General features: G+C 36.7%; 1 protein-coding gene across 1 annotated transcript in view; it reads right to left on the bottom strand.

Annotated features, from left to right (window-relative positions):
- LOC119788343 (neuronal acetylcholine receptor subunit alpha-7-like) overlaps nucleotides 1–13,042 on the bottom strand; it is a 50,725-nt gene extending 37,683 nt beyond the window's left edge. Inside the window, exon 1 of the mRNA XM_038292619.1 lies at nucleotides 12,903–13,042. Coding sequence (XP_038148547.1) covers nucleotides 12,903–12,972 — 70 coding nt within the window. The 5' untranslated portion in view covers nucleotides 12,973–13,042. The remainder of the gene's footprint in view (nucleotides 1–12,902) is intronic.
- Between the last annotated feature and the right edge of the window lie 6,504 nt (nucleotides 13,043–19,546).

The raw sequence follows: 19,546 nt of genomic DNA on the forward strand, positions 1-19,546 counted from the left end.
ATAATCTCGGTTGGACAAAAAGCTGCAGCAGGGTTTTTGAGCAAACCTTGGACATAGTATGAAAATTTTAACAAGCACTCGTTACAGGTCCCTCCTCCCTACTCTCCGCTGTGCTACAGCACTCATTCCACAACCCCTGCCCCACGGTGGAACTCACTGTGAACCCACTTACTAGTTAGCATGGCTACTGATGATGGCAGACAAAAATCTATGGTACAGTTATTGGTAGGAAACAACCAACAATGATATGCTTTACTTTGATGCACAGCTGCAGCAGGCTGGTAATCTTGAGCTTGGCAGACTGTTTCGATAGATGTGTTTAAGCTGCGTTTACACTGCTAAGACATTTCTTTTGTGTCCATATTTATCTTATTGGTGCTAACCACTTTCCTATGACTCTCTTAGTCCTGCCTTGTAAATTGTACTCTACTCACTCCTTTCCAGAGTGTTTTGTGTATGTTATTGCTTTAATGCAAGTCCTAATTCCCTAAATACCATGACCCTTTTTTCTGAAACCACACATTTGTTTTCTAACAGAAAAGAAGACAGCTTTTGATTCAAGGCCAGCACCTAGTTGTTATTTTCTGTTGCTTCCATAAGATCAAATTTTTAACCTTCAATTTCAGTGCCAGTTCATTTAAGCCTAGAAAGACACTTGTTTGGTTAAGCTCCTTTAACACTTTGCTATTCATGTAGATTTGCATACATAAACAAAATGCACTATGTGAGGTGTACAACACACCCTTGATGAAAAGACCTGCAATCCTTCCTGCTGTCATTAGACATTCTCTCAATACATTGTGGACAGTAGAAACCAGCCAGCTAAAATAAAAAGGATTCAATTGACATACAGCTAGCATGAATTGGAAAAAGGGCAAAGGAATAAAAAGATAGCAGTGAAGCTGTGAAGAAAAATGTGAAGAGACATGTGCCTTTGGCCTGCATGCTGCTGATTGGTCCATTAAGATCATAATGAAGAGAGTTATAGCAGGAAGGAGCCTAAGGTCAGAAACAGACGAGCTATGAAATGCTGCTGAGCACAACAAAGTCTCTGTGAATGTTTCTATGAAGCCACACCAGTACTCTGTGAAAAATGGATTACGACCTTTTCAGAGATGCAAACAGATATTTTCGCTGCATAATATCTTGGTCTGCCGGTAAACATGGTTGGGTTTACAATAATTAACAAATCCTCAAGGCAGTCTCTGTTTGAATTCTGCAAAAACACTAAAGAATTTCAAACTGACCAGACGGGGCAGTCATAAATCCGAATAGTAGAACATTTGCACAGACACATAAAAACAAAGTATAATGGAGCCTCATCAACAGCTGTTATCCCACCGACGTCATTCTTATGTCTCTCTTGTGTTTTATTACTTTGATATGTGAACTGGGGGCCAGAAGAAAATAGCTAAACTAATAAAGTCAGTGAAGAAGAATTGAAAACTCGGTCTCTAAAGCTGCTTGTATCATATCAATGGGAATTAAGTACTGAAATAAAATAAGCTATGATGCCAACTTTAATTCAAAAACAAAACATGTGCTTTATAAACTCACTAGGAAGGCAAGGATTTAAGAGTTTTTAATCACCCCAATAATTAAGCAAATATTACAAACTGGCAAAACCAAAATTAAAAATGAACAGAGCCAATAAGCTACTAAGACAAAGGAGACAAAAATAACTTTTCTATTGATTTCAGTGCTTTTTCAGTTTAATTTGACCTTTCAAATAAACGAAAAACACTGACACACAGGTATGTTTTTACAAAACCAATAGAGCCTAATAGGAAGCAAACAGTCTAAGTCAATAAAGATAAAAAAGTTTTAACCACAGGGTTTCTGTTAAAGAATCACCAAATCCATTTATGCTCAGATTGGCATAAAACTAACTATTGCAGTTGTGATTCAAAAATGTTCAGAAAACATGTTCATTAACTTTAAAATTCTATTCACACCATGGAGGACCAGTATTTTCATCAGGACTTCTATTTCAGCTATGTGGGCTCAACCTAATGAATAGAAGGTTGGTGTGTGATGGGTACTGTTGAAAAATCCCTTTCTAAAAATTGGAAAGTTTGCTCAAAAACCTGTGTAAAGAAATATTAAAAAACATTTATGAATCCATTGGGAAAATCTTTGGGTTAGACAAGTGAGTTCAACGTAGTTTGCTTTTTTAAAGTTAGTTCTGTTAGCTAAATTAGCATTTCAATAGTGATTCAAAATTTTTAACATTCTGCCCAAATGAGTACAGATCACCAGCTGTATGTAACATGGATGCCAAGCATTACTTCCCTATGCTAATCTGCTGCTACATATAGCCAGTCAGGTGACTGATCAAAGCCTCCTCTGTTTTTTCATCAGATGAAAGAGAGACAAATTTGGCTGTGTAGAAACACAGATTGGAAAAAACACAGTCATGGAATAGAAATGCGAGAACAACCTTTTATTACTTTTTACAGTAGAACATCAGTTTAGCAGATAACTCAAGGCACTATTGCTGTTTGGTTATTTTAAGGGCACAATGGCCATAAGTAAGTGTTCTGAAAAAGAAGCATTCTCAAGGTTGGGTAGAAGGTGCTGGAGGACCCAAATGCAGAGATGAGGAGGCAGGAATGGGTTCTTTCAGATTTAATCAAAATCCCAAAGGCGGGGAACCAACAAACAGTAACTGAAGAAGAGGAGTATAAATGGAAGACTGAACAAATTCTAGGCTGATCAGCAGACAAGGAACAAGTGTGGATGGAAACATCTAGAAGTGAGCTAGGGAAGGAAACAGAGGGTAAACAAGAAATACATACAAACTCAAAAACAACTAGAATAACACAAAATGGAAATAAAACCAATGAAAACTCAAAGAGAAAACCATGATAATCATCATAATACTACTACTACTAAAACTATGTTTAATCTATGTTTAAAATAAATATATTTTCACAAAATATTTTGTCTAAAATGATCTAAACACAGCAAAAAAAATCTAGAATCAAATCTTAGCAAACATGGTTGACAGATAAGCTCTGTGCTCATCTGTATTTAACTGACGAAATCAGCAGAATCATTTTAATCAGTAAGTTGTCTTCCTCTTTCTATACACTATACACTGATGAGCTTTGAACATAAAGTACATTTATGGTTACAGTTTTCCTGATCAACTCTTAGAAGTTGATCTTGATGTTCTTAAAAGCAACACCAAAGGGATTTGAACTTACATTTGAATAAAAACTTGAAGAAGAAATGATGTCGTCATATGTTTGCATTATGCTTGGCTGTAATAAACAACAAATAGTGGTAGCAAACCAGTGTGGACCACAGATCAGTAGGCGAATTGGCTGAGGTTTTATTGAATGTGTCGCAATCAAGAGTGTTGTACTTACTTGATCATATCAGCTAGTAGCAGTGATATTACATGCAGTGCTGAGACAACGAGAGAAAAAATTGCTTCCACTGGGACGCCATCAGCTGAACAATTGTATACAGAGTGTCATTTGCTCTTCGCTTTTTGTTTTTCAATTTGAAATCGATAATATAAATATGAGATACATGTTGAATTTTAGTTACAGTTTTACATTTTGAACACTTTTAAGAGTGTTATTTTATGCAGCATAATGTAAATTATGCTGCATAAAATAACACTCTTTTTGTCATCTTTAAGACCAATTTATGCAAATTTAACTACACCCATTGCAAGAATAAAAACTTGGATGGATGGATGGATGGATGGATGGATGGATGGATGGATGGATGGATGGATGGATGGATGGATGGATGGATGGATGGATGGATTGATGAAATGGATGGATGGATCAAATGGATGGATGGATGGATGAAATGGATGGATGGATCAAATGGATGGATGGATGGATGGATGGATGAAATGGATGGATGGATGAATGGATGGATGAAATGGATGGATGGATGGATGGATGGATGGATGGATGGATGGATGGATGGATGGATGGATGGATGGATGGATGGATGGATGGATGGATGGAATCAGCAGCTTTATCACAGTATAGTCTGATGTTTTCCCATATCACAATTTCTTCTCATACAATTTTGATTGAAGTCATTTAACATTGACTTGAGTCCTGAGCAAAAACTAAGTGAATAAGTGTGTACTGCATTACTATAAATACTGCACCATAAGGGGTGTCCCTATTCAACCCTTTCCTTTCCGGTATCGATATTAAAGCTTTAAGCATTGACCAATACCAACATTGACCGATTATTGTACAATATCACCAAGAATTATATTGATTTTATTATGCTTTATATAGGGTGGAATGTTGAAAAATGCTTGACCAAGTGAACTGAAACTGAGAATTATCTCTAACAACATTAAGTCTGAGAACAACAGATCATTTATCTTAAAACCATTTTGTTGCATAACTTTAAACAGAAGCAAAGTGCTTCTTTGGGATTGCTTGTATTTTGGATTGTAGATCCAGTATTGTTGATCTAGCAACCACTTTGATGCATGTTCTCCAAATGTTTGCCCTTATTTGCCATTAATGAGCATGCTCTATATATAAGACTTGGAGAGAGGGCAAAATAGTTACCTAAAATCCTATCAAAAGGACAGCATATGAGAAAAAGGAAATGGGTAAAAGAGAATATGGTAAAATCTTTGTTTGCTTGTCAATAAACAAAACTTCATTACTTTGGAAGGGCATCAATGTATTCATTCTAACCTAAAAGTATATCTGACAAGAAAACAGATAGATCAAGCTTGGTGATTTGGGCCTATCTGAATATTATTTACTGGGTCAGTGCATTCAGATGAGGCCCCTAACATGCTCGTCAGGCAGCCTGAGGGAGTTTACATTTTTTTCTACTTCTCTCTGTTTCTCTAACACCACATCATAGACAAACACCCAAACAAAAAACAGTGAAAGCTATTTTTGGGAGAGCACTAAATGACCATCAGGGTATTTTGTGCACCCAGAAGGACTCAGCTGTACCAATCCAGATAGAGCTGCTTACCTACAAAATTACTGGATGTTCTTTTCTTTATTTCTGCCTTGGTAATCTGGCACATTCGTGCAAATTATGTAATCAAATATTCCATTAAGCAATACTTCTCCTGGGTATATTAAGAACTTTTCACCAGATTTCTAACACAGATAAATGAGATATTTTGGTTACATAATACTTCATTCTCCATTCCTTAGGAAGCATTTTACTTTTGAATCTTAGTAGTGCTTTCTCACTTCTGGTAGCATGAGATGGACTCCACAACCACAGAAGTAGCTCAGGTAGTGCAGCTCATCCAGCTGTGTCTGTAAGAGTAGTGTCCAGATGCTCGATGTGCTACCAGGAGACAGACCAGTACACCAGGAAATGTGGAGGAGGCTTTAGAAGGGCAACAACCCAGCAGCAACACCACTAGCTCCACCTTTGTGCAAGGAGGAGCAAAATGAGTCTTCTAAAATGACCTCCAGCAGGCCACAAATGTGCATGTGTCTTCACAAACAGTTTGAAGCCGATTTCTTGCTGCAGTTCCTGCAAGAGGAAGGCTTTGAAGCTATGGACTGTACCGCCCGTTTCCCAGACCTGGATCACATTAAGCACATCTGGAACATCATGTCTCGATCCTTCCAACGTCACATTTCACCACTGTCCAGGAGTTAGTGTATGCTTTAATACAGCTCTGGGCGGAGATCCCCCAGGAGACCATGCACCCTTTTATCAGGAGCACGCCCTGTCGTGTAGGGAGCATGTGGAGACCACAAGCAACACTTAGTCTCATTTTGACCTGTTTTAAGGACAATGCATCAAAGTTGATTGAGCCTGTAGTAAGTTACTCCTCTATAATTGTGTTTGTGACTCCAAATCCAGGCCTTCATTGGTTAATAAATTTGATTTCCATTTATTATTTAAGTGTGATTTTGTTGTCAGCACATTTTTGAGCAGTGTATACTTGAGGGCTAGTGCGTGTGAGAGCCACTACCCAGGATGAAATATCCAAGATCAATAAGTACATCAAGGACAAGGCCCCAATATACGACGTGCTTAGTGAATGTCTCAGACAATGGCGAACAGAAGATGAGGTGCTGGAGGTTCCGCCATGGGAGGAAACCACCGAAACATAACCGAAGTGGCGGATATCAGGAAATCCTTCCAATGGCTAGACGAAGCTGGACTGAAGGACAGCACAGAATCACTCATCATGGCTGCACAGGAGCAGGCCCTAAGCACCAGAGCAATAGAGGCCCAGATCTACCACTCTAGACAAGACCCCAGGTGCAAACTGTTCAAAGTGGCCCCTGAGACAATCCAGCACATAACTGCATTGTGCAAGATGCTAGCATGCAAAAGTTACATGGAACACCGTAACCAAGTGGCTGGAATAGTATACAGGAACCTCTGTGCAGAGTATGGGCTGGAAAAGGTCAAAGTGGGGAACACCTCCAAAAATGGTAGAAAATGACTGAGCCAAGATCCTGTGGGACTTCCAGATACAGGCGGACCGAATGGTAATGGCAAACCATCTGGACATGGTGGTGGTGGACAAAAAGGTGAGGAAAGCCATTGTGGTTGACACAGCAATACCAAGTGACTGCAACATCAGAAAAAAAGTACATGAAAAACTAGAGAAGTACCAGGGGCTCGGAGAAGAGCTGGAGAAAACCTAGCAGGTCAAGGCATCAGTGGTAACCGTGGTCATTGGGGCACTCAGGGCAGTGACCCCCAAACTTGAGGAGTGGTTACAGCAGGTCCCTGGGAATACATCAGACATCTCAGTCCAGAAAAGTGCAGTTCTAGGAACAACAAAAATACTGTGCAGGTGCCTCAAGCTCCCAGGCCTCTGATTGAGGACCCGAGCTTGGAGGAAAAAAGGGAGACGGTGGATGATTTTTGTAGGAGGGTGAGATATATATATATATATATATATATATATATATATATATATATATATATATATATATATATATATATATATATATATATATATATATATATATATATATGAGTATGGGCTGGAAGACCCAAGGTCAAAATGGTAGTTGTTGAGAATGACCGAGCTAAGATCCTATGGGACTTCAAGATCCAGACTGACAAACAGGTGATGGCTAACCAACCAGACATCGTGTTGATCGACAAACAGCAGAAGAAGGCAGTAGTGATAGATGTGGCAATCCCAAGCGACAGCAACATCAAGAAGAAAGAACACGAGAAGCTTGAGAAATACCAAGGGCTGAAAGAGGAGCTAGAAAAGATGTGGAAAGTAAGAGCAGCAGTGGTGCCAGTGGTAATTGGAGCACTGGGGGCTGTGACCCCCAAACAGGGAGAGTGGCTACAGCAGATTCCAGGTAAAACATCAGAGGTCTCTGTCCAAAAGAGCACAGTCCTAGGAACAGCTAAGATACTGCGCAGAACCCTCAAACTCCCAGGCCTCTGGTAGAGGACCTGAGCTTGAGGATGACACATACACACATACCACCCCACGAGGGGTGAGAATATATATATATATATATATATATATATATATATATATATATATATATATATATATATATATATATATATATATATATATATATATATATATATATATATATATATATATATACACTATATTGCCAAAAGTATTTGCTCACCCATCCAAATTATTGGAATCAGGTGTTCCAATCACTTCCATGGCCACAGGTGTATAAATTCAAGCACCTAGGCATGCAGACTGTTTTTACAAACATTTGTGAAAGAATGGGTCGCTCTCAGGAGCTCAGTGAATTCCAGCGTGGAACTGTGATAGGATGCCACCTGTGCAACAAATCCAGTCGTGAAATTTCCTCGCTCCTAAATATTCCACAGTCAACTGTCAGCTGTATTATAAGAAAATGGAAGTGTTTGGGAACGACAGCAACTCAGCCACGAAGTGGTAGGCCACGTAAACTGACGGAGCGGGGTCAGCGGATGCTGACGCGCATAGTGCGAAGAGGTCGCCAACTTTCTGCAGAGTCAATCACTACAGACCTCCAAACTTCATGTGGCCTTCAGATTAGCTCAAGAACAGTGCGCAGAGAGCTTCATGGAATGGGTTTCCATGGTCGAGCAGCTGCATCCAAGCCATACATCACCAAGTGCAATGCAAAGCGTCGGATGCGGTGGTGTAAAGCACGCCGCCACTGGACTCTAGAGCAGTGGAGACGCGTTCTCTGGAGTGACGAATCGCGCTTCTCCATCTGGCAATCTGATGGACGGGTCTGGGTTTGGCGGTTGCCAGGAGAACGGTACTTGTCTGACTGCATTGTGCCAAGTGTAAAGTTTGGTGGAGGGGGGATTATGGTGTGGGGTTGTTTTTCAGGAGCTGGGCTTGGCCCCTTAGTTCCAGTGAAAGGAACTCTGAATGGTTCAGCATACCAAGACATTTTGGACAATTCCATGCTCCCAACTTTGTGGGAACAGTTTGGAGCTGGCCCCTTCCTCTTCCAACATGACTGTGCACCAGTGCACAAAGCAAGGTCCATAAAGACATGGATGACAGAGTCTGGTGTGGATGAACTTGACTGGCCTGCACAGAGTCCTGACCTCAACCCGATAGAACACCTTTGGGATGAATTAGAGCGGAGACTGAGAGCCAGGCCTTCTCGTCCAACATCAGTGTGCGACCTCACAAATGCGCTTCTGGAAGAATGGTCAAAAATTCCCATAAACACACTCCTAAACCTTGTGGACAGCCTTCCCAGAAGAGTTGAAGCTGTTCTAGCTGCAAAGGGTGGACCGACGTCATATTGAACCCTATGGATTAGGAACGGGATGTCACTTAAGCTCATATGTGAGTCAAGGCAGGTGAGCAAATACTTTTGGCAATATAGTGTATGTATGTAAATTCTAGCAGTTATATAATTTGTCTAGGCAGGGAATTAGTAATGTTGTTCACAAGCAGATGAGCAAGGCCGGTCGAAGATGCCTTCTCGATACAAAGAAACAGAAAAACCAAAACTGCAACTTCTCGAACTTTTCTCTTTTCTATCCCTCCCTCAGATTTTTTTCAATACCTTAGTCTATGTGAAAACAGCCCTCGCACAAAAATGTTGACAGGGTTGCAGCAGGCACATAAAATGTGCCTTTTAGTGCATGTATGTGTGTAACAATACAATATTTTATAGCCGTAGGAAGTAACCATCCTCCGGAAAAATGGAACACGAACAAGAAAATGGATTCCTTTAATTTTAGCATTCAATCACTCTGTTGCTGTAGATGGATTAGAGTCTGGAGTTATTTAAATCAAGGCCATGTTCTAGCACCTCATTATTCCGGTCATAATCATTTGGAAGAGGAATGAGTGTGTAGAGGATATCAGCAGTGAAGCATACAGATGTTCAGATGTTAACCCAGGTGGTTTGCTCATTACCCAGACGGTTTTAAAAACACAGCCTGAGCCATAGAAAGGACAGGCTTAAAGTTTAAATTGACTAGAGCTGAGTTAAATGAAAAAACTGGAACAACACAATGATAGTGGTGATGATTTAAAGTGTTTGGCCATTTTATTAAATGAGATTTGAAACTTTGAGTTAATGGAAAGAGGCTAGAGATCAGAATTAGCTAATTTTCTGTTTATAGATTATAAATCATTAACAAGTAATTTTTAAAAGTCCCAAAACTAAGAACCCACACAACTTTCAACTGTGAATTCATTAGCCCTTTTCAAGCTGTGACAGCAGTAAGAAATAAAATCTAAATTGGTCAGACTTCAAAGTTAGGAAGAAATCGACATGGGCAAGGAGATGCCTAATTAGTGCTTCCTAAAGTCGTAATTAAAAAAGGATTTTTAACTACTTTTTTTCCAATCTGTAGGACCAATATTAAGTATATTTGAATGTTTAAAGATCAATATATTTAAAGTTGCCTTTTAAAAAAATATATAATTTGTTAAAAATGAGTATCAAATTATGATTATTATGAAAACGCATTTTAAGAAATACTTAAATGATTTTTATAAAATGTTCAAAATCAATATCCAGAGTTAATTATACAAAAATGTTATATGTTTAAATGTTAAATAAACACCATGCATATTAGAGTACACATTAGTTTAAATATAAAATTATAAAAGTAGTACACCTTTTGTGCATTAAAAAAAAATATATTATTTTTTTATTTGTAGCTGTGAACCCCCGCAGCAAGAAAGTTCTGGTTTCAATTCATGGTCTTGGATCCATCTGTATGGAGTTAGGATTAGTGTAATATAATAAAACTGCAAAACGTAAGGTCAGATAGTTCCACACATGTTGGTTTCTGTTATGAAACCTCAATACAAAGAAGCATAATTCAAATTTCAGGGAAATTGCTAGCATTAAAAATAGCAGATCATTTTGAAATTAAAAGAGGGATACACAAAGAAGAGGTGAAGAGCACAGTTTTGCAAAAGACAAGACAAAAATCTATTAAAAATGAGTGCCAAATTTTCTGTGACTAACCTAATTCTCTTTGACACACTGTAAGTATGTTTCTCACTTAGAAACTATGGGCCTGCATACAAACAATCTTGAGCATTTTGTGTGGGATATTTAAATCACTTAAGGAGCAGATTTATCCATTAGCAGGGAATTTCCAAGATTAGGGTTCATTGGGGAACAGAGAGCATGAGCACAAAGTGTTGGTGTTAATGGATTATAATATAATATGTTATAATATATAAAATACAATATAATGGTGTTTAAGACACTGCCCATCTTTAATCGTATGTTTAATTCTATCTTAAATGTAAAGATTTGTTTTGTGGCATACCTCTGAGTTTATGCAAACCACATTATAAAATGCTATTCAATATCTGTGAAAAAGGCTCATAACAACCATATGGCATTGAGATCTTTAGCACCATTACAAGATTAAGGAACTTCAAATATGAATTCATCTAAATATTCTAGGCAGATTAATCAGGGTGTCCCAGTTAACAAAGATCACATCATAAGTGGCCAGGATTTTGTATCACAGGAATGTGCTTTTACAGTATGCAGAAGTCAAATTCTCATGAGAGAAAAAATTAGCTATAAAAGGGGTCATAATGAACTCCATTTTTTTTTCTTAAAATGATTAAACATGGAATTAAATACGATTTCAGAAGGATTGTATAAATATGACTCCTTTCAGAGTCATTTTGGCAAGCTGGCCACTACTGGAAAGGTTCACCACTGTGTCATCCGACTATGGATACTTGCTATGGCTATGCTTTGCTTTAATCACAACACAAAACTTTAGAGGTGGATCTGCAACTTTTTAAACACTTAAGCTACATTCACACTGCAGGCCTTAATGCTTAATTCGGATTTTTGTTGTGTTGCTGTTCACATTTCCAAATATACGCAGCTTGTGTGTGATCTCCTGTGTGAACTGCATTCATGCAGCTTAAGTGTCTTGCATGCGCAGTAGAGGACGAAATGACATCACAAGCAAATGTGCTTTGTGTTTACAGAAGTAAACATGGATGGTAGTGCCGGAGTGTACCTTTCCCAACCTTAAAAACTCAACGTTTTCAAGATGATTAAAAACAAAAGACTGCTCTCTGCATTATCGTCCACCATTGTGGTTGTTTGACATTCAGGTTGGATGAAGGTTTTTTTTGTTGTTGTTTTTTCCACTTTACATGGAGTTGCCATTGGTGTCTGAGCTCTTCTTATCCTCTTAAATATATAATGCTTCGATTGTTTGCTAGGTGAGACCCATTTAACACAGATGCGCTTTACGTCACATCTGCAGAACAGCATGGAAACTTCCGAGCTGAAGTGAATTAAGGACAACTGACTTACAGGCTTAGAGATGCATCACTGTTGAACTGAGGTGTGCATCTCCTCATCAAATGCTGTTTTAGTCATAAAGGGTAAAATAAAAAGGCTACTTTAAAGAGTAAATGCAGCAAAAAAATTTAAAATGTCTCTTTAAAATTGGAGCTCAGTGCTTTTTGAGATCTATTAGCCTACTTTATGTACTTGTGATTTATCATGTGAGGGCTGCTTTTTCACTCTGGCCCTGTGTCGAGGGCCCTTTACCTTAAAGATGAAATAATTTGAAAACAGTTTTTTTTTTCAATCTATTTAAAGATTATTTTCAACTGCATTAAAAACTTTATTTTATTTATATAATTTGAAATATTAAAGAGGGGCAAAAACTTTTTAAAAGTACTGCATACTTTCTATGCTCTTGAGTTTTTATGGATTTACAGCGCAAACCTTCTTAAGTAATATACGGTCTTGTTGCAAAAACTAAAACAAAACGTTTGATGTACAATATTTGTAAACATTTATTATATCTGTTAAAACATCCAACTTAAAATCATACCCACAAACGTTAAATGAATGCATATAGTCAGGTTTCCCCCCCCCACCATTTCCCTTCCCTCACCTTGTTCACTGATTGAGTTGAACAAGGTGAGGTAAGAGATGTGGAAAAAATGAACAAGGATTGGTCAATACGTCCAGTATGACTCTGTGGGTGGAAACACATGCCCACATGTTAAGTTTAAAATCCGAGATTTGACAAACCTCTCCACTAAGTGGAAAGCAAACAGCCCAGATGTTGCGGATGAGTTTGCTGCTGATGATAATGGAGCTTAGGAGATAATTACAAAGCATGCATGCGCATCACTTTACACATGAATAACCCAAACCTAATGCGCAGAAGATAGATACATGCAACCAGACATGTGCAGTGGTTTATAAATGAGTTAAGAAAACCAAACTAATTCAAACTGCCCATGCATAGATTAGGAGAATATGTTATAGTAATCTGAATTTTTGTTTTTATGCATTCAATATTTTGCAATCAAAAAGAGAGCAGCTGAAATGAATCAACCAAAAAGCTACCCTTAATCTGCTTCACAGCAAAGCTTATTCTATTTAATGGAATCCAGGTAAAAACAAATAAATAAATAAACAAATATAACTGTAAATCAAACCTACCTTTAAAAAGAAGAGCCGTCCAAATGTAAAAACTGACCGAACATGGACCCCAAAACTTGGGACACCGCATTCTAGCGCTGCTGCGAACTTCGCTGCCCGGCGGTAGATCTTCAACGTCAGAAGCCGCTCAGACTCACTGATGGAATGAACCGGAGAGAGGAGAGGCAATAGGAGGGGGAGGGGGGAGAATATGAGCAGCGGGGAAAAGGACTGACAGGCGGAGTTCAGAATGGTGCGGTCACGCAGCACCAGGTACAGATTTACTCCTAAACAGGCTGCTCTGACAGCCTGTCCATTTAGCAGGAGACATTTTTAGAAAAAACTCCGAAGGGAAAACGCACTGCTGCATCTTAATTATTAAATCAATCAAGTCAGTTTATTAATTCCTATATTTGGACTTATAAAGATAAGCATAAACTCATATTTTGCAGAAAGACAAAGATATGTCCTAAGGGGTTCGTTTTTTATAATTTTTAAATGTAATTAACGTTTAAAACAATTAGAATTAACCTATATATTTTTAAAACAGATTAAATACATTTCTTAAACAAGCATAACGTAACTGTGCTCCTTATATAAACATATAAAAAGCTTCAGAGCTTTTTATACGTTTATATGAGGAGCACCGCTAAAACTTTTAAAAATGTGCTTTCCTATATAAATTTAGAAAAGTGGTTCACAAAAAGTGATAAAGTACTGCAAAGCAAATCCTATTCGTTATTTCAAAAGAGAGCCATTATGCTCAGGCTTTAACTAGAAATAGAGATTAAGAGTCAAACAAAGGCATTGCAATTGTCTTTCCTCTGTTTTAAACCCCTTATGTAAACAACATCTTAACTGAGCTAAGGTTAAAAAAAATACAAGACTATTGCTCAGTGGTCTATATTTCCCATTTAGACTAAAGTAAATTTTATTTATTTCGAAAATCAATGTCCCCGGTTTGAATGAGTGTGGACAGGTTGAAAATCCAAGTGTTTGATATCCAGTCTAAAGTTTCCATACTCAGTGATGTTTTAGGGAGCCGAGAAATCTTCTGTTTTTGTTCCACTGTAATTATCCAGCCCTAAGGCATCAGAGGTGTCTGCCATAAAACTTTAGAGCACCTAATGCTACTCTCTGCTGACAACCTTTATGGAGATTCTGATTTAATTTTCCAATATTACTTTGCACCTGCCCACACTGAAAAAAAGTATCACTTCCTGCTTTAGTGAAAATCGTATCACTATACTTGGCAAGCCAGCAAACCCATCTGACCTTGAGCCCACAGAGAAACAGTGAAGTATTTTCCAGAGAAAGGAGAGAGACACCAGATCCAAAAATGCAAATGAGCAGAAAGTCACTGTTAAAGCAAAACAACCCTCAGTAGAGCCACTGGCTTTCTGTATTTCACACATAAAAAATAAGAAGCTGGTAACTTTCATAAGCCAGGACAGAGCCCTTTAAAATTTAGAATCTTGATAAAAAATCTGAATTCAATATATTTTATTTGAATGATTTAAGTTCACGTTCAAGCTAAAGCCAGGCAGTTGTTGAGTTAGAATGTTGTTCAGTAGCTTGGGTGTGTTTTTTTTTTTTTTTCTTAACTCACAGGTTTAAAAACAGACATCAAATATGGAGTCTGTTCTTAGTTTAATTTTAGGCTGACTTATCAAAGAACTGGGAACTTCTTAACTTAATATCGTTTCTTAGACATATGATACTAGAGAAAAGCAATAATAATTTCAGGAAAATTACTTTTATATAATTGTCTATACCAGAATTTCAGTGTTCCTACTGTTTGATAGTTTTTTATTTAATGTGATAGTAAACTATTATTTACACTTATTTTAACCCTTTATTTTTGATTCATCAAAGAAAATCGTTACTGAGGGATATTTAAATTCATTTAATTAATATTTTAAGGAACAATTTATGCAAGTGTAAATAGTGTGTCGACTAATCCTACTCGAGCCCTAATTGGAAACAAGGACACAAATTAAGTACATTAATATAACAACTGAAAAAAAATAAATAAATCCAAGCATTATCCTTAAAAAATAATTATTTGTATAATTCAATGTTTCAAATATGATGTGCCATGCTAGGCAAAGCTACTAAGTATCATTGACACCCAACAGCTTGCACCCAAAAGTATCACTTTTCTGTAATGAAGTTCTTCTCAGAGTTTCATTTTTTTTGCACCACTGGTGATTTAAACTCTGAAAGACAAAGATCGTTTGCAAACTCCTTTTGGTTTTAGACTATTATTACACCGGGGCATGCCAGGTTTACCATTTTAATAAAATTTTACTGATTTAAATATTTCAAAGGGGCCAATTTGGATCTGTCTTTTTATTACTCTCTAAATCAGAAACAACTGTCAGCCGGCACGAAAAGTTATTGATAGCTACTTTATTCATAAGGATAGAATACTCTATTGATTAGACTGTAAATATAATAACAGTAAAGTTCCTTGTTAAAAGTAATCACAATATATTAAAATGAGACATATTAGGTTTATGGTTTTGACATTTTCCTTTTTTGGCTTCAGCTGAAGAGAGCATCTTGAGAATAAATGTCTCTTTGTGCCCTCATAAGGACAATACTGCTACAGTGAAAAAAGACCTCACTGGAAACAGGTATACAACAAAACAATCTAAAACATCCAATGTCAAAGTACCAAAGAGCCCTTTCAAATACATCTAATGTACAACAGAATATTGTAAAGAAATCACATGTAATGAGCTAATTATGGTGATGTAACAAATAAATTACTTCACTGCAGAAAACTACCATTATCTTAATTTTACAACTTTGGTTATAACTGAATAATTTAACTGAGGAAGTAAAACAAACCTTTTTATTTATGATAGCTGCTCTTGTTGATATTAGTTTGATCACATATTGTGAAAGTATCACAAGTGTGTAAAACATTAGCTTAAGACTGCTTAATGATAAATGCTGTTAATTTAAAAAAAAAACAAGACAGCAGAAAAAGAAAAGGAGCTTCATTCTCCATAAGTTCTGTGTAACAGACAGAAATAGTATCTCCAGTTCATAAAGCAAGCCCTGATCACCCTGCTTGTTGCACAGCTGCCATGCTGTGCGACAAGCAGGGTTTTTCTATAAATGCACCATTTGTCGCTTTGCAATTTTCCCACTTCCTGGTGTTACAATGGCGTTCATCAGCTACATTTTTTTTAGTATTTGTCTCCTTTTTGTGCCAAGCTGGCTCACAATCAAGTGACCTATTTATTCAAGTCCATAAATAATTTCAGATGCAAACAGGACCCCACAGGCAGGGAGAAAAAACCCACACTGCCTATTTCTCCAAATGTTCTCTCTGACTGATTCCATCGTATCTCTACCCAGCAGAAAAAGGAGATTTGTCTAAACACAAGACATGGTCTCTAACTACTTTTTGCCTACAGACTTAGTCTGACATTACATGTTTACTTTATGATCAAGAAAACCATATTAATGGACATTTCACTCCAGACTGTACCTACTCACCTTCATGTTTCCACGAACATCTGGGGACGTAGTTAAAACATGGGATTGTAGTTGTTAGACTCATCATTATATCAAATAAGTCAAATGACAGGAGCACTTGGAGGCTGAAGTAGCAGCTGTAAGGTGTTTGCAACAGTCCAGTCTCTTGTGAATTATGAAGTCTTTTAATGTTTTTTAAGAATTCCAACTACCAAAAATAGCCCAGAGTGTCTGGCACCACATGGCATCATTACACAAGCGCTGTATTTAATACCAGACCACATCTGTTTCTCTGTACCTAAGCCTTCAATGGCTTTTGGCTGTTTGAGCAAAACCAGAGTAAACAAAGAAAAACAGCAAATCATGATGACAGCACGCAAAGTTGTCACCATATTTCCTTAGCCGTGAATTAAATTAGAGACTTTCCTGCAAGACTAGGATGCAAGACCTTAAATTGTCATCTTGTAAAATTGATATTGAAAGTAATTTTCTCTTTTCTATTTCATTTTATCACCACGTCTGCTTTCTTTTATTTCTACTTAAATATATAAACAAGTGATAAACTCCTTTTAGATAGGGTTCAATTTGTTCATGAGCTTTTAGTATTGATTTAAAGAAAATCTAAATAATTTTTTTATATATAAACAGAGTTATATCAGCAAAGTAGATGTTTCACATAAAGCAAAGTAGCATGATTTGTAAATAGATTAAATTGCTGAAATTGTTAAAATTGAAAACAACCATATTCAGTGCAATCTCTGGATCAATTGGGCAATAGTTCTCTGTTTTTTTCTTATTAAAACCCAAATTCAACCCTACATTTGAGAGCCTAAGCTTCCTTTGAAAGAATTATCCTAGTGGTGGGATCAACCTATCAGATGCAGATATTGGCTACTGCAAGAGACCCATCATTGCGGACAGCTATTGTTTAATGTTCAGTCAAAAAAATATTTTGGTGATAATTCAACAGAATAAGAAGAAAGCTTCACATTTAAAATCTATTACATTAATAGCCGATATTTGAAGTTATCAATAAGCATGTTTACCAGTTTAAATCTCTCTGAAATTCTAAGGCAGTGAATGAAGATTTAATGACGTCTAGAAATAACTAATTGTCTGGATTAGACCTAAAAAAAAAAAAAGAAATTAAATAAATAAATCCCTGTGAGCTAGACTAAACAGTCAAAATATGGAAAATCTAATCCACTGAAATGTGTTTTCTTTTCAATATAAATGTTGAAAAGAAAACACCCAAGAACACATAACAACCTTGGTTTATCCACATCCTCATGGCAACAAAAAGAGACTACAGTTAATTCCTCTGAAAACCAGTGGAGACTGCTCCTTTCACTTTCCTCAATCTATTCTTTATGACTTAGACTCAAACTGTACTGTAATTTTGTATGCACAGTCTTTATAAAACAATTTTTTTTCACAAACATCTTTCCAACAGTGAATGACCAGCAGCATAGCAATGAAAGTGAACATTTCAATGTATAAAGTGCAGCAGTGATCAAAATGTAAACAGTGCAGGAGAGACATGGTTCAAAAGGCATTTGTGTGGAAGGTTCAGAGCACTTCAAAAATAAATAAGTAGATTTAGTAGTGCAAAATGCAGTAGAAACACTGAGTTTAATCTTATTTTGAGGACTCACCTTGTAGTGCAAGTATGATATTTACAGTGTGGTGCAGAGTCCAAATTTGTGACTTGATTACAATTTCCAACAGTTTAACAGAACCCTCCGGGTCCTGCATCAAATGCTGCGAAGCCTCTTTCCAGAGAGCAGCAAGTTTGATTTGACAACTTTGATTCTGTAACAAAAAAATGCATCTGAAAACTTATTTTATTTATACAAACATTTATACATTTTTTCTATTATAGTACTTATTAGTACTAATTTGTGTGGAGTTTGTTTTATGTTGCTTCTATGAAGCACTTTGTAAATTTGAAATGTCTGAAGGGTGCTATATGACTGCAGTTTATTAACTGAAGAAAACTATATATCAAAGTAATATTTATATTTAAAAGTGCTTCACATTAAAGTATTCAGAAGAAAAAATGATTCTTTTAAAGTTGAATCAAACTTTGAACTTTCCTTTACCACTTTATCAGTACAAGCAAAGTCAACATTCTGCTGTGCAAGCTGGAAAGTGTTTAGGGTTTTCTTCAGGAACTCCATAGATTACTGACACTTTATGGCATTATAGCTCATTTTAGTGCCATTGTTAGACTTTTCTTGTATGTTCTGTATATTACAGCGACAAGAGGACGCAGTTGCAAACAACTTATTGGGTTAAAATATCTCTGCACAAAAAAATATGAAGAATAAAAACATCTTACATTCTGCAGTGTTTTTTTGACCTTCAGAAAACCTTAAAGCACATGATGATCAAAAAGAAAAACAGCAAAAAAAAAAACAACAACACATTTTTATCCATTAGAGGAATTGTAAAAGATCCAAGAAATCTTTTTCTTTTCTTAAGGAAATTTGTTTACTGAAACATTAAAAAGTGAAAAATATATTCACAAATGCTGGATGAACTAAAGCGGAGCTCTAAATATGTAAATCTACCTGACAGAATTCAGAAAATGTAGCCCTGATTTTTGCTGTTAGTTTGCTTGTTTGTTTTTGATGCATTTTAGGGAAATGGTGAGAAGTGAATATTGGGGCCAAGTTAGGCTGCTGATGTCCTATAAATAAATTAAATATGTTGTGTTCAGTTAATGTTATTGTGCTCTCTTCCACATTATAAAACAAAGCAAGCAGATATGCTGAATGACAACATTATCAGTGCTTAATCATGTTACTCTTTGAATGTCTGTTAGAGGTGCCGAAAAAGTAGATAGCAGAATTTATTGATAGCATATAATATGGTTCTATTTTTATCTCTAAAAAAAAAATAGGTGACAGAATAGTTATTTTTGAGTTTTCTACTGTATATCATTAAAGCTACAATCATAATATCTCAAAAAGAGAAACCAGCCACCCCAGCAGGGTACATATGTGTGCAGGTGTTTGATAGAATGAGGTCAGAAGAGTTTTAGTTCTAGTTTGAGTTGCTACCTTTGATGTGTGAAAGACACCAGTGTGTTTGTGCACACAACTGAGAATGTGCAACTCTCTGTACGTACTATATGTCAGTTCCCATGTCCCATTGTCTGGAATATGTAC

The sequence above is a fragment of the Cyprinodon tularosa genome, unplaced genomic scaffold, assembly GCF_016077235.1.
Source record: "Cyprinodon tularosa strain WSP-4 unplaced genomic scaffold, ASM1607723v1 ctg314, whole genome shotgun sequence".
In the NCBI taxonomy this organism is placed as follows: Eukaryota; Metazoa; Chordata; class Actinopteri; order Cyprinodontiformes; family Cyprinodontidae; genus Cyprinodon; species Cyprinodon tularosa.